Source organism: Pelodiscus sinensis, chromosome 3, assembly GCF_049634645.1.
Source record: "Pelodiscus sinensis isolate JC-2024 chromosome 3, ASM4963464v1, whole genome shotgun sequence".
Lineage (NCBI taxonomy): Eukaryota > Metazoa > Chordata > Testudines > Trionychidae > Pelodiscus > Pelodiscus sinensis.
Window position 1 is genome coordinate 35,464,323 of NC_134713.1, and position 17,170 is coordinate 35,481,492.

General features: G+C 41.4%; 1 protein-coding gene across 2 annotated transcripts in view; it reads left to right on the plus strand.

The window, feature by feature from the left end:
• The window catches only part of SH3YL1 (SH3 and SYLF domain containing 1), a 103,331-nt gene that overhangs the window by 13,424 nt on the left and 72,737 nt on the right, over positions 1-17,170 (plus strand). For both annotated transcript variants that reach the window (XM_006130966.4, XM_025188605.2), the window contains exons 2-3: positions 12,620-12,730; positions 13,730-13,843. In XM_006130966.4, coding sequence (XP_006131028.1) covers positions 12,620-12,730; positions 13,730-13,843 — 225 coding nt within the window. The remainder of the gene's footprint in view (positions 1-12,619; positions 12,731-13,729; positions 13,844-17,170) is intronic.

Genomic DNA, 17,170 nt, shown 5'->3' on the forward strand with positions numbered 1-17,170 from the left:
TTAATCAGCCCCTCCCAGTCAGTCAGCTCTTCACCTGTGAAGTTGTGCCGCTGTGCAGCTTAGAGGGAACACTGGTTACAGTAGTATGCAATCATGTTGTGGTTTATTAAATAAAATATATTGTAAACATCTTTGAGCAAATTCAATGAAAAATCATTTAGTTTTCAAATTACAATGTAGTCCTATTAAAATTGTTGGAGTTTAACTAATATGGAGCAGCAGTATAATATTTATTATTCGTATTGTAGTAGCATTTAGGATTTCCCATTAGTATTGGTTCCCCATTGTTCTATGTTCCATATAAAAGGGGTTGAAGGATATTCTTTGTCCCAAAGAGCTTCAGTGTAATCCTTAACCAGCTCTCTTATTCCTATATCATACTTGTAGAAACACTATTTTTTCTTAGGACAATTTTCTGTATTTCCTGAGCTTACTTCTTTTTGTTGTTGCTATTGTATCTCTTTCCTGTTGTGCCCAGATCTATAAGAATTGCTTGCTCAGTCAAATTCTGTGAGCTTTTCTATTATGAAAATGTGCTATCCTCTCCTGAACCACAGGATACCATCAAGTGGCTGGCTGTAGTGTGTGTCTGTGTTTGGGGGTTTCTTGCTATGTGCTGAGCTTGTGTGTCTGTTTCTTCTTCTTCTTTCCTCCCCAACCCCACCCCGAGTGTGTGCTGTGACTGGCAGGTGGAAGCTGTGAGCTTCTAATTAAGTTTTGAAATCTAGAAGCCTTTGCTCACTGGTTGAGTCTTAGCCTCTCCCCCTGATTATCAGGCAATCCACGGCTTTATAAAGCAGTGAGTCAGCGACCAGGGAGCTTGCAAACGGGCTGCTAATGGAGTTTTGAGAGGGTGTTGGGAAGGATGTGAGAGACACTCACCATTCTTTAAAATCTTTTTAGTAACCTATTATCAAAACTTCCTGAGTTCTGGTGGGGCTTCAGGCTTGATGGCATCAGAGGTAAGGCTTTGAGCCGGGCCTCGCCTTAGCCTTAAAAAAAAAAAAAAAAAAAAAAAAAAAAAAGGCAGCCAGAGTGAATGCACAGAGCAGCGAACAGGGCAGCAGCCAACATGGGAGCTCACCCTGGGAGACCCCTCCCCTCATAGTGTGGGTGCTCTTTTTCCTTTAAAAAAATATTTCTTGCCCTTCAAGGAGGCATTTAACATCTGAGGAATCTCTCAGAAGGAAGGCAGGTATGGATAGTGATAAGTCTGCTGTTGTTACCTGCACAGCATGTACCATGTTTGTCTTCTTCCCAGAAGAAAGAAGGGATTTCATCTGCAAACTGGTTGCCATTTTGGGAGAAAAAATTAGAGAACTTGAGGCCCAAGTATCAACCCTACGTTCCATCAGAGAGGATGAAGACTTCCTCGATAGAAGGCAGCATTTAATCCTGCAGGCACAGCAGGCTGAACAGCCAGTGAGGGCACTACAGGACAAGGAAGAGAACTGGCAGCATGTAACCTCAGAAGAAGGAGGCCGACTCAGCTATCCCCAGTCCTGTAGAGGTAAGTAATCGTTTTCAGGCTCTCTCCAGAGGCACTGCGGTGGAGAATGCTTTGGCAGGAACCTCTCAGGGAAAAAATCAGAAGGGAACACCATCTACTGGAAGGCATGGGATGCATAGTCCTAGGGATGGGGGTTTCACGACTACCCACTCTCCCCCAAAAGAAGACGATGGGTGGTGGTGGTTGGGGACTCCATCCTAAGAGGGACAGAGTCATCCATCTGTCATCCAGACCTGGAATCTTGAGAAGGAACTGACATTCAATGATGTTACTGAGTCTTCCAAAACTGATCAAACCTTTGGATCGCTACCCCTTCCTGCTTCTCCATGTAGGAACTAATGATACAGCCAAGAATGACCTTGAGCGGGTCACAGCAGATTACGTAGTGCTGGGAAGAAGGATCAATGAGTTTGAAGCGCAAGTGGTGTTCTCGTCCATCCTCCCTGTTGAGAGAAAAGGTCCAGGTAGGGATTGTCGAACTGAGGAATTAAATGCATGGTTGCACACGTAGTGTCAAAGAGAGGGCTTTGGTTTCTTCGACCATGGGGGACTCTGTTCAGGCACAAGGATGGTTAGGAAGAGATGGGATCCACCTAACCATGAGAGGAAAGAGCATCTTTGTGGGAAAGCTTGCAAACCTAGTGAGGAGGGTTTTAATTTTAAACAAGGCTCGTTGGGGGACGGTGACCAAAGCCCTGAGGAAAGCGAGGAAGTTGGATACCAGGAAGAAAAAAAGGAGAAACGAGCAACAAAGGAGAACCACTGACTTGAATGGAGAAGGTAGGGCGATAAACTGGTTATCTAAGGTGTTTGTGTACCAATGCAAGAAGCCTGGGAAACAAACACGAAGAATTAGAAGTCCCGGTCTAGTCAAAGAACTATGATTTGATTGGAATAATGGAGACTTGGTGGGATGACTCGCATGAGTGGAGCACTGTCATGGATAGATGTAAACTGTTCAGGAAGAACAGGCAGGGAAGAAAAGGAGGAGGAGTTCCATTATATGTAAGCGAGCAGTATGATTGCTCCGAGCTCCAGTATATACAGGGAGAAAAGCCTGTTAAGAGACTATGGGTTAAGTTTAGAGGTGAAAGCAAAAGGGGTGATATTCTGGTTGGTGTCTGCTATAGACCACTGGATCAGGTGGATGAGGTAGACGAGGCTTTCTTCGGACAGCTAAGAGAAGCTTCCAGATCACAGGCTCTGGTTCTCATGGGCGACTTTAATCACCCTGACATCTGTTGGGAGACCAGTACACAGACATCCAAGAGGTTTTTAAAAAGGGTTCTAGAGGTGATCCTGGCAATTACAGACCGGTAAGTCTAACTTCAGTACCGGGCAAATTAGTCAAAACAATAGTAAAGAATAAAATTGTGAAGCATGTAGAAGAACATAATTTGTTGGACAAAAGTAAACATGGTTTCTGTAAAGGGAAATCCTGTTTTACTAATCTGTTAGAGTTCTTTGAAGGGGTTAACAAACATGCGGACAAGGGGGATCCAGTAGATATAGTAAACTTAGAATTTCAGAAAGCCTTTGACAAGGTCCCTCACCAAAAGCTCTTGTGTAAATTACCTTGCCATGGGATAAGAGGGAAGGTCCTTTCTTGGATTGAGAACTGGTTAAAAGACAGGAAACAAAGGGTAGGAATAAATGGTAAATTTTCAGAATGGAGAGGGGTAACTAGTGGTGTCCCCCAAGGGTCAGTCCTAGGACCAATCCTGTTCAACTTATTCATAAAAGATGTGGAGAAAGGGGTAAGCAGTGAGATAGTAAAGTTTGTGGATGATACTAAACTGTTCAAAATAGTCAAGACAGAAACAGACTGTGAAGAGATCTTTTTGAAGTTCACCAAACTGAGTGATTGGGCAACAAAATGGCAAATGAAATTTAATGTGGATAAGCGGAAAGTAATGCACATTGGAAAAAATAACCCCAACTATACGTACAGTATGATGGGGGCTAATTTGGCTATGACAAATCAGGAAAGAGATCTTGGAGTTATCGTGGATAGTTCTCTGAAAACTTCCACACAGTGTGCAGCGGTGGTCAAAAAGGCAAATAGGATGTTAGGAATTATTAAGAAAGGGATAGAAAATAAGACCCAGAATATCTTACTGCCCCAGTATAAAACTATGGTACGCCCACATCTTGAATACTGTGTGCAGATGTTGTCTCCTCACCTCAAAAAAGATTTTGGCCTTAGAAAGGGTTCAAAAAAGGGCAACTAAAATGATTAGGGGTTTGGAGTGGGTCCCGTATGAGGAGAAGTTAAAGCGACTGGGACTTTTCAGTTTAGAAAAGAGGAGACTAAGGGGGGATATGATAGAGGTATATAAAATAATGAGTGGTGTGGAGAGGGTGAATAAAGAAAAGTTATTCATTAGTTCCCATAATAGAAGAACTAGAGGACACCAAATGAAATTAATGGGTAGCAGGTTTAAAACTAATAAGAGAAAGTTCTTTTTCACACAGCGCATACTCAACCTGTGGAACTCCTTGCCAGGGGAGGCTGTGAAGGCTAGGACTATAACAGCGTTTAAAGAGAAGCTAGATAATTTCATGGAGGGTTAGGTCCATAAAAGGCTATTAGCCAGGTGATAGAAATGGTGTCCCTGGCCTCTGTTTGTCAGAGGCTGGAGAAGGATGGCAGGAGACAAATCACTTGATCATTGTCTTCGGTCCACCCCCTCTGGGGCACCTGGTGCTGGCCACTGTTGGCAGACAGGCTACTGGGCTAGATGGACTTTTGGTCTGGCCCAGTGCTGCCATTCTTATGTTTTGGAGAATGTTGGAGATAACTTCTTGGTACAAGAACTGAAGGAACCTACCAGGGGCCATGCACAGCTTGACCCCCTGCTCCCAAACAGGGAGAAACTAGTAGGTGAAGTAGAGGTGAGTGACAACCTGGGAAGCAGTAATCATGATGTGTAGATTTCAGGATCCTGACCAAAGGAAGAAAGGAGAGTAGCAAAATACACAACTTGGACTTCAGAAAAGCAGACTTTGACTTCCTCAGAGAACTGATGGGCAGGATTCCCTGGGATGCTTACATGAAGGGAAAAGGAGTTCAGGAAACCTGGCAGTATTTTAAAGAAGGCTTATCGAAGGCACAAGAAGAAATCATCCTGATGCGCAGCAAGAAAAGCAAATATGGTAGGCGACCAGATTAAGCTCACCAAGGATTTTCCTGGTAAGTCAAACACAGAAAGGAAGCTTACAAGAAGTGGAAGCTTGGACAGATGACTAGGTAATAGTATAAATATATTGCTCGAGAATGCAGGGGAATTATCAGGAAGGCGAAAGCGCAATTGGAATTGCAGCTAGCAGGAGATGTGAAGGGTAACAAGAAAGGTTTCTACAGGCATGTTAACAAGAAGATGGTGATCAGAGAGGGTGTGGGGGCCCTTACTGGATGAGGGAGGTAACTTAGTGACATGTGGGAAAAGCTGAAGTACTTAATGCTTTCTTTGCCTCTGTCTTCACAGACAAGATCATCCCCCAGACTAATGCACTAGGCAACGCAGTATGGGAAGGAGGTGGACAGCCCTTGGTGGGGAAGAAACAAGTGAGGAACTATTTAGAAAAGCTAAACATACACAAATCCATGAGTCTGGATTTAATGCATCTGAGGACACTGAGGGAGTTGGCAAATGTCATTGCAGCGCCTTTGGCCATTATCTTTGAAAACTCATGAAGATCGGGAGAGATCTCAGATGATTGGAAAAAGGCAAATGTAGTGCCCATCTTTAAAAAAGGGAAGAAGGAAAATCCAGGGAACTACAGACTGGTCAGTCTTACCTCAGTCCCTGGAAAAATCATGGAGGGGATCCTCAAGGAATCCATTTTGAAGCTCTTGAAAGAGGGGAAAGTGATCAGGAATAGTCAACATGGATTCACGAAGGGCAAGTCGTACCTGACCAATCTGATTAGCATCTATGATGAAGTAACTGGCTCTGTGCATATGGGAAAGTCAGTGGATGTAATATACCTTGACTTTTTCCTCCCACAATATTCTTGCCAGCAAGTTAAGGGAGTATGGATTGGATAAATGGACTGTAAGATGGATAGAAAGCTGGCTAGACTGTCAAGCCCAACAGATAGTGATCAACGGCTCCATGTCAGGCTGGCAATCAGTTTCTAGCAGTGTGCCCTAAGGATCTGTTCTAGGACCGGTTTTGTTCAACATCTTTATTAATGACCTAGATGAGGGGATGGATTGCACCTTCAGCAAGTTCGCAGATGACACTAAACTAGGGGAAGAGGTAGATACGCTGGAGGGCCGGGGTAGGGTCCGAATGACCTAGACAGATTAGAGGATTGGGCCACAAGAAATCTGATGAGGTTCAACAAGGACAAGTGTAGAGTCCTGCTCTTGTGACGGAAGAATCCCAAGCATTATTTCAGGCTGGAGACCGAATGGCTAAGAAACAGTTCTGCAGAAAAGGACCTGAGGATTACAGTGGATGAGAAGCTGGATATGAGTGAACAGTGTGCTCTTGTAGCCAAGAAGGCTAATGACATACTAGGTTGCATTAGGAGGAGCATTACCAGCAGATCTAGAGAAGTAATTATTCCCCTTTATTGGGCTCTGGTGAGGCCACATCTGGAGTATTGTCTAGTTCTGGGCACCCCACTATAGAAAGGATGTGGACGCATTGGAGAGGGTCCAGCGGAGAGCAACCAACATGATTAGGGGGCTGGAGCCTATGAGGAAAGGTTGAGGGATATGGGTCTGTTTTAGTCTGCAGAAGCGAAGAGTGAGGGGGGATTTGATAGCAGCCTTCAACTTCCTGAAGGGGAGGTTCCAAAGACGATGGAAAAGGGTTGTTCACAGCAGTGATGGATGGCAGAACGAGGAGCGATGGTCTCAAGTTACAGTGGAAGAGATCAAGGTTGGATATTAGAAAAAACTATTTCACTAGGAGGGTGCTGAAGCACTGGAATGGGTTATCTAGGGAGGTGGTGGAATCTCCATCCCTAGAGGTTTTTAAGTCTCGGCTTGACAAATCTCTGTCTGGGTTGATTTAGTTGGGATTGTTCCTGCCTTAGGGAGGAGGCTGGACTTGACGACCTCCTGAGTTCTCTTCTAACTCTATGGTTGTATGATTCCTCTTTCAGAATTCTTCTAGGGCACAACTTAATCTTCTTGGGTGTGGTCCAAACCTGTATTACAGAAGTCCAACAGAAACCAAAACCATTTTTTTAGACATAATACAGTATTTTGATTGCCAAGTCACTCACTATACTTTTCTTTTTGGGACTATTGATAGCATTGCCTTTGTTCAGTAGCACAGGAACTGCTATATGTTGTCAGGCCAGCATTCTGGTCTGTAGACAGTGGCCAAGTTACCAGACATAAGAGGATGATATAAGAACCCTGTAGTGGACATCAGTAGAACAATCTGTATCCTCCAGTAGATCTGTTATTCAAAGAATAGCTGAAGCCCCAGTACAAGATTTAATAGCCCTTCCAAAATGTTTGTCATTCATTAAGACATTTTCGATACACTTAATACCATTGTAAGTATTCAATTCCCATATCATAGAATCATAGGACTGGAAGGGACCTCGAGAGATCAAGTCCAGCCCCCCGCCCTCAAGGCAGGACCAAGCTCCGTCTACACCATCCCTGACAGATGTCTATCTAACCTGTTCTTGGGACCTCGAGAGATCATCAAGTCCAGCCCCCCGCCCACAAGGCAGGACCAAGCTCCGTCTACACCATCCCTGACAGATGTCTATCTAACCTGTTCTTAAATATATCCAGAGAGGGAGATTCCACCACCTCCCTTGGCAATTTATTCCAATATTTGACCACCCTGACTGTTAGGAATGTTTTCCTAATGTCCAATCTAAACCTCCCTTGCTGCACTTTAAGCCCATTACTCCTTGTCCTGTCCTCAGAAACCAAGAGGAACAAATTTTCTCCTTCCTCCTTGTGACACCCTTTTAGATATTTGAAAACCGCTATCATGTCCCCCTTAATCTACTTTTTTCCAAACTAAACAAGTCCAGTTCATGAAGCCTGGCTTCATAGGTCATGTTCTCTAGACCTTTAATCATTCTTGTCGCTCTTCTCTGTACCCTTTCCAATTTCTCCACTTCTTTCTTGAAATGTGGTGCCCAGAACTGGACACAGTACTCCAGCTGAGGCCTAACTAGTGCAGAGCAGAGCAGCAGAATGACTTCACGAGTTTTGCTTACAACACACCTGTTGATACAACCTTTACTCATATTTGCTTTTTTTGCAACAGCATCGCACTGTTGACTCATATTCAACTTGTGGTCCACTATGACCCCTGGATCCCTTTCCGCCATGCTCCTTCCTAGACAGTCGCTTCCCATCTTGTATGTATGGAACTGATTGTTCCTTCCTAAGTGGAGCACTTTGCATTTCTCTTTATTAAACTTCATCCTGTTTACCTCTGACCATATCTTTAACTTGCTAAGGTCATTTTGAATTATGTCCCTATCCTCCAAAGAAGTTGCAACCCCACCCAGTTTGGTATCATCTGCAAACTTAATAAGCGTACTCTCTATCCCAATATCTACATCATTGATGAAGATATTGAACAGTACGGGTCCCAAAACAGACCCTTGCGGAACTCCACTTGTTATCCCTTTCCAGCAGGATTTAGCACCGTTAACAACTCCTCTCTGACTACGGTTATCCAGCCAATTATGCGCGCACCTTATCGTGGCCCTATCGAAGTTATATTTACCTAGTTTATCAATAAGAATATCATGTGAGACTGTATCAAATGCCTTACTGAAGTCTAGGTATATGACATCCACCGCTTCTCCCTTATCCACAAGGCTCGTTATCCTAACAAAGAAAGCTATCAGATTAGTTTGGCATGACTTGTTCTTCACAAACCCATGCTGGCTATTCCCTATCACTTTATTACCTTCCAAGTGTTTGCATATGATTTCCTTAATTACCTGCTCCATTATCTTCCCTGGTACAGACGTTAAACTGACCGGTCTGTAGTTTCCTGGGTTGTTTTTATTCCCCTTTTTATAGATGGGCACAATATTTGCCCTTTTCCAGTCTTCTGGTATCTCCTCTGTCTTCCATGATTTTTCAAAGATCTCCACTATATCAAGGAACTCCACTATACAGTCATGTGAAAAAGCATGTTCTTTTATTGATTTTGAGTTTCCCAACTTTTAATTTAATGTCCCTGTTATTTTTTGGTATACGGTTCAGACCAGTGAGGTGTTGTAATCACTTTGTCCTATGACCCTGGGAATCTTATAATGCTTTTCTGCTGTAGCTCTAATGTCTGGATATACCAAGCCAGTACAAATATGTTTTGGGAGCCTGTGACACAAGCATCTCCGGGCCAGTAGCTCTAAATCTAGCAACCTTTATTTAAAAAAACAAAACAAAACACCACAGCTACACCTTGGCCTCCATTAGCCTTAATTACACCTGACAAAATGACCCTGTTACCCTCCTTGAGCTTCAAATTTACATCCAAACTGTATGCTCTCTAAAGTCAACCTCCCTCTTTTTTTGCTCCATTCAAGTGAATAGTAAGGTTTTTCTTCTTTAAAGAGACAATCTGCAGACCTTTTCTCTTTACCTAGAGCAGTGCTCCCCAACCATTTGGCGTTGCCGGGCACCAGGAGGCATGGCCGTTCGTCTGCCGGGCACCAGAGGGTGGGGACACTCGTGCACCTGGGGGCGGGGCTGCGCATATACCACACCCCCATGAGCCAAGTGCCTGGGACTGGCGCCCCCCCATAGCCGCGCACCAGGGGCTGGCGCTCCCCATGCGCTGTGCACCCGGAGTACGGATGGCGCCCCTTCCCCCCTATAGCCGTGCGCCCGGGGCCGGCGCTCCCCATGCGCCGCATGCCCGGAGCATGGATGGTCACTTCGCCGCACGCCCGGGGCTGGCGCCCTTCCCCCCCCCCATAGATGCGCACCCGGGGCTGGCACGTAACCGCATGCCCGGGGCTGGCGCTCACCGTGCATTATGCGCCCGAGGCCAGCGCATGTGCCACGTGTCCGGGGCCAGGCTAGCCCCGAGCACTTGGCGGGCGCACACAAATGCCCCTGCGGGCACTGTGTTAGAGACCACTGACCTAGAATTAACGATCAGTTCAATTCAATGTTCAGCACTTGGTTGCTTTAGATTAAATGTAAAACAAGTTTATTAACAAAAGAAGAGTGAGTTCAAGTATGAAGAATAGAATTAAAAATAGTTACAAGCAGTGTTCCCTCTAAGGTATGTATCTGCACAGGAGCACACCAAGAATTTGAGGCCTTCCCACCTCTTCAGCAGAGGTGTGTAGAGGCTGCTCAACTGCTCTGGGGCAAGATCACATGGTGGGCAGCTGTCCTGCTCCAGGAGCAGCAGGGCAGCCACCATAGGGCCCTAGTCCTAGCTTCTGCCCTTCCCCAGAGCTGGACCTGTGAGCCGTGTGGTGGGCAGTGGCTGCTCTGGCAGCCCCAGCTGGGGCCAGAGATGGAATCTCATGGTGGGCAGCTGGCCAGTGAGGTTTGGGCAGGCAGGGCCGCTCTGGCAGCTGGGGCCATATGGTGGGACTCCAACTCTCACAATGTATGTTCCAAAATTAGTACAGCAGTAGTAAATTTATCAGCTATCAGTAATTGTACAAAATATATTGCAACACATACCTGCATGTAAGGTTAATTTCAAGTCTTAGGGTTTTTTTTTGTTTATTCTTACTATTCTAATTTATTGGTTGGGGAGAAAATTAATCCACATGCAGGGGGGCCCAAGCAGTAGTATTTTATCTTGACTCTGCACTAGGATGAATTTTACTTTTTTTGTGCTAGCCATGACAACATACAGGTATTTTATCACATTGTGTTTTAAGGTTCATTTTAATCTGAGCCTGTTTTAAAATCTTATTTGATTTATACTCTACTCTTTTAGCTGCTAATGAGGTCAGGTTAACCCTCCCTGACAAACCAGCCAGCAGTGAAGAGTTGATAAGTATAGAAGTAGTTATATCAAAAAGTACTATCACTGAAGTCATTGAATGCCTCAAACTTTTATTGCTATCCTCCCCAAAGTCCCTCCAAAAGCACTGTAAAAATCTGGAAATAATTTGATCTATCTGCAGTTGCCAGTTCATGAGTTATAGAATATATGTTGGGAACTAAATGCATGAAATAATCTGGATTCCTGACAAGAATTAATGTATCTTTTCTGGTTTGTGCTCATCAGATTTCATGAATTAGGATTTCTTAATATGAAATGACAAGATGCATTTCAGCTCAGTGAGAATGCCTCATCTACTGTCTTAAAACTATTTTGTCCTAATTACTTTACACTTTCAGTTGCCCATCGCTATTCAGTCACACAAAATGACAATTTACATCGGTGCAGGTTCTGGTCCTTGGTTTTTCCTTTTTCAAATTTATCTGCTTGGAACCAGTGCTCCCTATAAGATTTTTTCCATCCATGAGTGGAGTGAGTTTTGTCATGTGTGCAGAACTTACTATGGTGCTGTAATGATGGCACCAATGTGTGAGTCCCATTCAAAGCTGAGAAACATGATCATCACCTTGCAGAAGTTTGTATTCTTTGCTACCAATCAGTAGCTAATTAATTTGGTTTTGAAAATCAACTGTTGGAGATGTTGTCTCAGATGTGTGTTATTGCCCTGGATAATATGGCTTGGCAATGCAAATGTGTGAGTATTATCTCCTGTGACTGCTTGGGGTTGCCAAATTGTATAGGGACCACTGATGGAATGCATATGTCTATTTGCCTGTCCCCCTGTTTGTCTTTCTCCCATACACTCTCCAAGCAGACCTTGGAGCTGATCAGCAGAAAAAGGGTGATATTTTCATGATCATGCAAGATTTGCTTGATCATCTTGGCAAGTTCGCTAATGAGGGTTTGGTCCTATACAGGAACTTTAGCAACTCATTACTGTTACGTGCATTGAAAAATGGAACTCTTGTTCCCATAATCGCTATGAACATTGGTGGTGTATTTTCAGCTTTTAGTCTATCTGATGTCATATCATTAATTTTAAATGGGAGTACAAGCCTCGTAGCGATATAAATAATTCCAAAATAGCTCTCTCTCCTCTTCCAGAGTAGTTATAGTGGAATAAAATGCAAGATAAAGCAAAAAAATAATTATTTGTGTGGATACAAGGCAGATTACGCTGGACAAACTGAAAGATAAACTCGACACATTTTCTCATGTAGACAAGGCCTGGGACAGATGTTCTGTGGAAGATAGATCGTATCCTCCTTCTCTCAATGAAGTTTTCAATCCTCTAAGTTGTAGAAATATGATCAGACCTACTAAAAAGGGATTGTGGATTGGACTCACCTTTTGTAGAACTCTTCATAGAAATTTTAAAAAATGTTTTAATAATTGGTTGCCAGTAAGAAAATTTGTATTTAAAAATACAAGTAAGGGTACATAACCTTTTCTGAGTAATTTATCTACAGTTGAATGCTTGTATCAAATCCATGATGCATGCCATCTATAGAGGGAGGTTAAAATACTGACCAAATATCTAAATGTAATTGTCATTCTTTTTAAAAATTGGCTACCTGGTGTGTTTCCAGGGTAGAGTTAATGCTGATGTTTGGACACACAAAATCATAAATGATTTAGGGTTTTTCCTTCATGCAAAGGTGTCCCTCTCCCTATGTTACACTTCCACAGTTGAAATTGACAGAAGTTTTTCAACTGGAGACTCTTGGTATGAAAGAGAAATTGCTGTTGAGTAAGTGTCCTTTTCCCTTTGGAAATTTGCTCCTCTCCCCACTTCCCCGCCTTTTAGTCCACAATAGACTGAATTTGTTCACTTTTAGGGTTTTTAAATAAAAAGGGCTTCTGACTTAACAGAATAATACTGATGGTATAAAGCACAGAGAAAAGTGGAGACTATTTCTTGTTTTTAGTGTATCATTATTCAGTGATTGCTATATTGTTTAGGATTCCTACCTACACATTTATTCTGATTGCATTGGTTTGTGTTAGGTTGCTCTTGTCACTTTAAAAATACAAACTGGTGAAAACAGGTGACCTCTCGTACATTGTGATTGCAAGAATATAATTTCAATAGTCACATTATATATTTGTCTATTATGTTTTACAGTGAATAATCCTATACCTTCCAACTTGAGGTCAGAAGCAAAAAAGGCATCCAAAATATTACGAGAATTTACAGAAATAACTTCCGGAAATGGACCTGATAAGATCATACCAGGTTAGCAGAGATACAAATTTGTTGTAGTTGAAAGGCCCACTTCTCCAGAATTCTCTTGAGCAAAATTACTATTGTTTTCTTCACTACCCAGTATGTTCATTGTACATGTTCTCCAAGTGTAATAAAAATTTGGACCTCAAGCTATAATTTTTGTCAACTGAATTTACTGTTATGTAAAATTCAGTCTCATCCAGAGGTCTTGTGCTGAATCCTTCTCATGGCTTATCTCCCCCCTTCCCTTACCTCAATTAGCAGAAACTATTGTTTGAATGGCAATGTAGGTGGACCTCTGCATGCTGTGGAAGACATCTCCATATTAGCCTGGTATAGACTGGCACGTAAAGAGGATCAAATATAATAATTAAAACCTGTACATCTGTAGTAGTTTTAGTACAACCAGAGTCCTCAGGATAGAACTGTAGCCTTTATATATGCATTTTGAAAATATTATATAAAGAAAATCACATCTAAAGATTATTTTTATCATCTAAATCAAAACGGAGGTCAGTGGAGTTATACCAGTTTTATACTGATGTAAGAGGAGAATCAGGCCATCTGACTCTTTCCCATGGCCCTTCTTTTTCCTGTCATGTCTGTCTCTTGCCACCCACCCTCCTCACGCCCCTCGTGTTCCAATTTCTCCTCTTTATCTCATATTCCATGTTTTCTTTGAATTTTAAACTAGCTGTGTTCCAAAAGAGATAAGACTACATTTTCTTTTATGATCCCAAATAGTGAATAACAATTATTACAGATTAACACATACTATGTTCTATAAAAATTGTCCACTTGAAAAAATCCATCTAGTCATGGTTGTTAAGTCTCCATTTCTTTTTTGTATTTCACTAATATAGCTCACTATAGCACTGTCTTTTTTTCTTTCTCAAACTTGTTAAACTTATGGCTTTTTTTTTTTTTTTTTTTAGTCATGAATGTGTTTTAGTATGTTCTTTATGGTTTTTTTGAAAATGCTAATTTTAACTGATTTTTTTTTTTCAGCCAATGTAATAGCTAAAGCTAAAGGACTTGCAATTTTGTCTGTTATCAAAGCTGGATTTTTGGTAACTGCTCGTGGAGGCAGCGGAGTTGTATTAGCACGTCTTCCTAATGGAAGTAAGTTGCCGTTTCTCAATCAAACAAAGAATTATAGTGTTTATCTTTTCTACCTCAGGGGAAACTTCAATATAAGTGTAATTCATTTTTCTTCCTTCCTTCTCCCCACCCCCCCTTTTTTTAATAAACTGGAACATAGGAAATGTCATACTGAATCAAACCAGTGATCTGTTTAGTCCAGTAAGTAGCCTGTCTCTAAGGCTGATTTTGACATTAGAAAAATTGTTGTGTGTTCTTCAGCAACCTTGCAACTGTTGACTGGATGTAGCATCTTTGCTGGAAAACAGCACAATGTTTTCTAGTGCATGTGCAGTGTAATAATAGTTAGTGCTAGAGCCTTTGAAATACAGTGAACCCTTTGTTATCTGGCACTCTGTTAACCAGAAAACTTTGTTAACCTGCATTGCCCCCAGCCACAAAACTCACATCTTCAGGTGCACAGGCTTAGCTTGGTTTACCATGATTGGCTTAACATTTTTTTATTTAAGTAGTACTAATCATCTTTAACTCAAAATAGAAATGTGAGACCAACTGCCTCATAGTACAAAACTACTAATATTAAAAATTTGAGTTTTACTATTACTATCCATTGGTTTTTCCTAGGGTGATGGGACCCTCAGATAACCGGAATTTTTAGATAACCGGAACACCCTAGTCCCCGAGCGTACTGGATAATATAGGTTTTATTGTAATGTGGAATATCACCATAGTGATATTAAAGCATGAAAGTTAGTATCTCTTGTAATATTTTAACCTAGTAGGATATCCACATATTATCATCATTATAATTTGTGTGATATTTTGCAAATATAGTTCATAGGTTATTTTTATGTTATGCTTGGAAAACACTCCAGTTTAAAAATTAACAAATTTAAATGGCCTTTTGCAGCACTGTGTAGGAAGAAAACCTTATACAGGTCAATCTTTATGAAGTGCACTTGCATGATCATTATTCTAGGAGAGCTCAAGCCTGCCCACAGAGAAGGCAAAGGGGTCAATGCTCATAAGGCCAGCTATTTAAAAAGACCCAGGTGGTTGGGATAGGGAACATATATTTTTTAAATAAAAAATGGGATTAAAAAATGCTGTACCTCGTTGTTTGTGATAGTAAGGTTTGCCAGAGCATTGCTGCACCCTGCTGGTCTGACAGAGTCAGCAGCAACAGCCTAGGGTCTGCGGAACTTTCTGCCTTTGGCTGTTGGGTGCCACTATGCCTGCCATGATGTCTTTGCAGCAGTGGAGCTGAGAGCAGGGAGACTTTAAAGAGAAACAAGCTCCCTCTGTGCTACCAGATTCCACATTTTCCCCCCCGCCTCCAAGGCCATAGCTCCTCGCCAAATACAAGGCAGTAAGTTCAGTCACTCAGTTGAGCTGCTCAACTTTGCTTAGACACAGCCAGAACTAGCTCCCCCATTCGCTACTTCTGGCACTGGTTGAAAGCACACTATGGTGGGCCACCTCCACTGCTCAGCAAAGGTGTGGCTTTTCCCTTTGCCTCTTGAGCTTCCTCAGAGATCTCCCAGTAAATGGGGCATACCATGCCTGCCATTTCCTCATTTCCTCTGGTTATTGATGTCCACCAGTAGTATAACACTTGTAAATTGTAAATATGTTGTTCACATTCAATTAAAATCTTGTATATCAGTTTTTCCCTTATTTTTACCTTACATATGAATCTCAAATACTTGATACATTAGGTGTTTTCTTACTTTGTGATTCTTTAAATGTTGTATATATTAATTTCATTCCATAATATATTTATTTATTTAAAATATATAATTCATAATAAATTCTACATCTTATATTTAAACTCACAATTTATTTAACAGTAAAATTAAATACAATAATTTACACGGGGGGGCTCTATTTTTTTTAATCTCTTTGATAATGCAGTAGTGTCATAAACCTTGGCCATCCCTTTCTAGGGGGGTCATTAACTTTTCTGCCCTGGGACACTGAATTGCTGTCAGCAGGCATGGGAATGCTACCCAGAATGGAAGAATTTACTTGCAAATAACCAAGTGTACTGGCTCAGACGTATTGAGGGGTAGGTAGGAATTATGTCCAGAAAATAAGTTGTAAAATAGTTGAGTGTTGAATTGAAGGTCATGTCTACTGGGTACCAAAACTATAAGCATTGTGATATTCTTAATATTTCTTCACCTGTGTTAGGATGAGAGGTTATAGTTCAGCTCTTAGTACATAATTTCAAGTATTCTGTCATGGACAAAGCCCTAAGTCAGAAGCCGAGCTACACTGAAATGCTGGGAGCAGAGCTATAACAAGGCATTTTAGCACTGGGGTTAGCAAGCATATTTCTGGGGCATATTTCTTTCCCATTTTTTTTCCTCCATGACTTTATGCCCTGGGCAACTGCTGCTTGCCCTGCCCTAGTTATGGCCTTTTTCACAATGCTTGGTGGAGTTTGACACTCATCATGCCTCTCCTGTTACTCAGCTAGCAAGGCTTATTTGTCTCTTGATTTATAATTTAAAATAGTGTGGTTTGTGTTTTAAAATCTATATTTACCAGTACAAGTATTACAATAAATTACATTAGGTAATACGCATTAGGAATTTAATATGCAGAAACTTGCCACGGTATTATGAAATAGTTCATCTTAGCTAATGAAGATATTTAGTGTGCAATAGATGTCTGCTCTAATGATCAGTTTAAATATGAGAACTGATTCTTTGTTTACAAAAATGTTGTGAAAGACACGAAAGCTTAGCAATGAGAAATAACGGTTAGCAGAAATACATGACCACTACTAAAGGTAAGCAAAACCAAATGTTAACTACATTGATGCACCCCATAAAACTTCAAATTGTCAAACCACCAATGTTCTGTGTGAAGTATTGCGATACCTTTATGAAGTATTGGTATTCAAAAGATTAACTGAACCTAAATATATGATGTTTGAAAGATGCTTTTGAAAACATGCACCTTAATATATTAAAACAAATTGCAGACAGTTGGCCTAAAGTAAGAGTTCTTTATTGTAAATAGTGGTGTCTTTGAAATAGTAATCAGAATTACAGTGGAATTTCCAATGTTCAGTATTTTTTCAGTAACAATGTCCTTTTAACTATTGAAATTCAATAAAATAATATTGCAACAGTAAAGAAAAAATATATCAAATAAACTGCCCGCATGTAGCACTGGTTTCACTTGCTATCTACTTGCTTTTGCCAGTTCTCCACATGCTTTTCATGAAAAGCAGTTTTTGTTTTGAAAACATGACTGTCAAACTCAGTCAAAAAGCACTCAAATTCTCAGGCACATTTCAAAACCAAGAGAAAATGTATTTAGCTTAGTAATTTTTTT